At 37.0% G+C, this 3,687-nt stretch overlaps 1 protein-coding gene across 1 annotated transcript in view; it reads right to left on the reverse strand.

Moving 5' to 3' along the window:
* LOC129671897 (UDP-glucuronosyltransferase 3A2-like) overlaps positions 1–3,687 on the reverse strand; it is a 25,717-nt gene that overhangs the window by 405 nt on the left and 21,625 nt on the right. Inside the window, 1 exon segment of the mRNA XM_055601066.1 lies at positions 3,203–3,422. Coding sequence (XP_055457041.1) covers positions 3,203–3,422 — 220 coding nt within the window.

Genomic DNA, 3,687 nt, shown 5'->3' on the forward strand with positions numbered 1-3,687 from the left:
ACACACACACACACACACACACACACACACACACACACACACACGTTTCTATTCTGTACCTGTAGGTGGCTTACATATTGACATGACCATGCCTGCCATTTGCTGGATCTACTTGAAAAGTCTAATACAATCCTTCCCACTAAGATCAGTAATTAACCCTAAAAGTACTGAGATATTTAAAAAATTTACTATATAGGGACTAGACCCTACCTCTTTTATTAAATAATTAGGATATTAGATCTAATATAATTATCATATATATGGAGCAATTACCCTGAACCAATGTAGACTAACTGACAAATAATACTCTGAAGAATTTGAAGCCAAGAATTGTGCCTCGTTTCCTTCTTACAACAATAGAGACTGGTTTTCTCAACTCAAGCTCCACATTTACACATTATACATAGTAGTATCCTATGCTTGATTTAAGGATTTTTTTTATTAATGTGTGTGTGCATGTGCAAGGGCATAAGCACACACACTTGTCCATGTGCACATGAATACAGCTTCTTATGAAGGTCAAAAAAAGGTTATCAGATCCCCCTGGAACCTTATGGTTTTATGGCTGTGAGCCCTATAGCATCGTGCAGGAAACCAAACTCCAGTACTCCTTAAGAACAGCAAGAGCTGTTAACCGCTGAACCAGGGTTCAGGGCCTTGCACTTTGCTCCAGGGCCCTGCACTTTGTTTCAAACTTATTAGGCAAAAGGAGAGTCCTCACATTTGCATTTTAACAAACTGCATAGTTGGCCCTAAAGATGCACTACATCAATTACACTCCACTCCAAAATGCCTCTATTATGGGGCACAATGAGTAAGGGCCAAATTTGATTACCTGAAAATCCAAGGAAAGTCTAAATGTTCTTAAGGAAATGAACATCCATCACAGAAAGGCAACGGCCAGCATCACACAGAATTCTCATATGAGAATTCACAACACATAAGACTACAAATACATACAACTTCCCTGGAGCCTACCAAGTGTTCTAGGTCTTATACCTTCTGCTACATGGTTGTTTTTCTCCCATCTAACAAGACCTGCCTGGGTGCCTAACTATAAAGGAATGTGTAAAATCTGGAGAACTGACTCAGGTTTGTGCCCTTGAAACTTCAGTAAGGTATTAATTCTCTCTTAGTTAAGGGGGAAAGTATTTGTTTCTCTTTAAGTGAGGTCACTGTGTTCCACTAACAGGTGTTTACCTTGAACTGCCCAGAGCCCATCTCATTGAGTCACTGAATGGAAAACTGTTAACTACCTTTTTAGTGGCAGCCTTTTGCTAGGCACTGGGAAGACAGTGGAAGACAAGGGACACATACTGAAGTTTCCACAGTACAATAAAGTACAAAGTGTGTGTGGGTGACATAATGGTGAGCATAGCTGTCTTCCAATAAGGTACAAAAATAAAGAAAACTGCAGAAAAATAGAGTGTTTGTAGCCCCTAAGTGTTAAAAAGGAATTTATGTAAAAGAAAAAGAAAAATAAAACTGACATGATAGGAGGCTGTGAGAACCAATGAGGCAAAAAGGTGATGTCAGGGATGAGTAGGGATGAGATCTGAATCTCATGGAGAAGCTATTCACTAAAGAGAATGGAAGAGTATGAATAGACAAGAAGTGAGGAAGAAAAGGAGAAGCATGTGGTGTGTTTGTAGACACCACCTCCTTCATTAAAGAAAAACATTATCTTACTCAAAGAACCCCTAACTTATTTTCAGCATCTCATCATAATTTTGATAGTGTTACACCAAGGTACTTTACGTTATTGGTGGCTATTGTGAAAGGTGTTGTTTCCCTAATTTCCTTCTCAGCCTCTTTGTCTTTGGTATACAGGAGGACTTCAGATTTTTTTTTTGTAGTTAATTTTGTATCCAGCCACTTTGTTGAAGGTGTTTATCAGCTGCAGGAGTTCCCTGGTAGAATTTCAGAAGTCATTGATGTATACTATCATATAATCTGTGAATAGTGATACGTTGAGTTCATCCTTTCCAATTTGTATCCCCTTGATCTCCTTTAGTCATCCTATTGCTCTAGCTAGAACTTGAAGTACTATGTTGAAGAGATATGGAGACAGTGGGCAGCCTTGTCTTGTCCCTGATTTCAGTGGAATTGATTTTAGTTTCTCTCTGTTTAGTTTGATGTTGGCTCTAGGCTTGCTGTATATTGCCTTTACTATCTTTAGGTATGTGCCTTGTATCCCTGATCTCTCCAAGACTTCAAATATGAATGGGTGTTGGATTTTGTCAAATGTTTTTCAGCATCTAAAAAGATGATCATGTGTTTTTTTTTTCTTTTAGTTTGTTTATATAGTAGATTGCATTGATGGATTTCCATATATTGAACCACCCCTGCATGCCTGGGATGAAGCCTACTAGGTCATGGTGGAATTTATCTTTGATGTGTTCTTTGACTTGGTTTGTGAGTATTTTTTTAGTATCTTTTCGTCAATGTTCATAAGGGAAATTAGTCTGAAATCTCTTTGTTGAGTCTTTCTACTCTTTAGGTATTAAAGTGACTGTGGCCTCATAGAATAAATTTGGTGATGTTCCTTCTTTTTCCATTTTGTGGAATAATTTGAAGAGTATTGGTATTAAGTGTTCTTTGAAGACCTAGAAGAATTCTGTGTTGAAACCATCAGGCCCTGAGGTTTTTTATTGTTGTTGTGGTGGTGGTTTTTTGTTTTTGTTTTTGTTTTCTTTTGAATGGGAGGCATTTGATGACTGCAATGACTGCTTCTATTTTCTTGGGGGATACAGGACTATTTAATTTATTTACCTGATCTTGATCCAACTTTGGTAAATGGAGTCTATCAAGAAAAATTGTCCATTTCATTTAAATTTTCAATTTTTGTGGTGTATAGGCTTTTGAAGTAAGACCTAATGATTTTTTAATTTCCTCACTGTCTGTCATTATGTCCCCCTTTTCATTTCTGATTTTGTTGATTTGAATATTGTCTCTCTGCCTTTTAGTTAGTTTAGCTAAGGTCTTAATGATTTTCCTCAAAGAACCAGCTCTTGCTTTCATTGATTCTTTGAATTGTTTCCTTTGTTTCTGATTTACTTTCAGGGGACACAGCACTTAGTATCATATACATAATTCCATTTCCTGGGCAATTCTTCGTTATTTAAAAATAGACTCTCCCATAATGCTTGTAGTATTAGAGTTTCATCCACCTTAATGATCATGACACCATCACCATACATACCTCTTCTCTTCCATGACTTGTTTTATCGTCCAGACCAGTGTCTCCTCGTTGACATCCTGAAGCTGGATGGAGATTCCAAACATTTTTGTTTCTACTTGGACCATGTTGTAAGGCTGATCAAAGTTAACTGGAAGCCTAACAATGGGAACTCCATGTTGGATGGCCTCTGTTACACTGCTGATTCCTCCATGGGTAACAAACAGACGAATTCTTGGGTGAGCTGTTACAAAAGAAAAAAGGGCTCAATACTTTAGGTTGAAAAGTTTTGGAAGGTCAATTAAATTAACACCTCAGAGAAAAATAAATTAAAACCAGTGACACTTCCGTGTATAGTTGAGTGAAATCACTGTGTATTATACTTTCTATAGTTTGAAGAATATGAATCAGGTAGTAATGGACCAGACAAGTTTGTCCTTCCAAACTCTGGTAACTGCCCTATGTTTCTTTTTTTTTTTTTTTTTTTTTTTTTTTTTTTTTTTTTTTTT

This window comes from Psammomys obesus, unplaced genomic scaffold (genome assembly GCF_907164565.1).
Source record: "Psammomys obesus unplaced genomic scaffold, mPsaObe1.curated_primary_1811, whole genome shotgun sequence".
Taxonomy (NCBI): domain Eukaryota; kingdom Metazoa; phylum Chordata; class Mammalia; order Rodentia; family Muridae; genus Psammomys; species Psammomys obesus.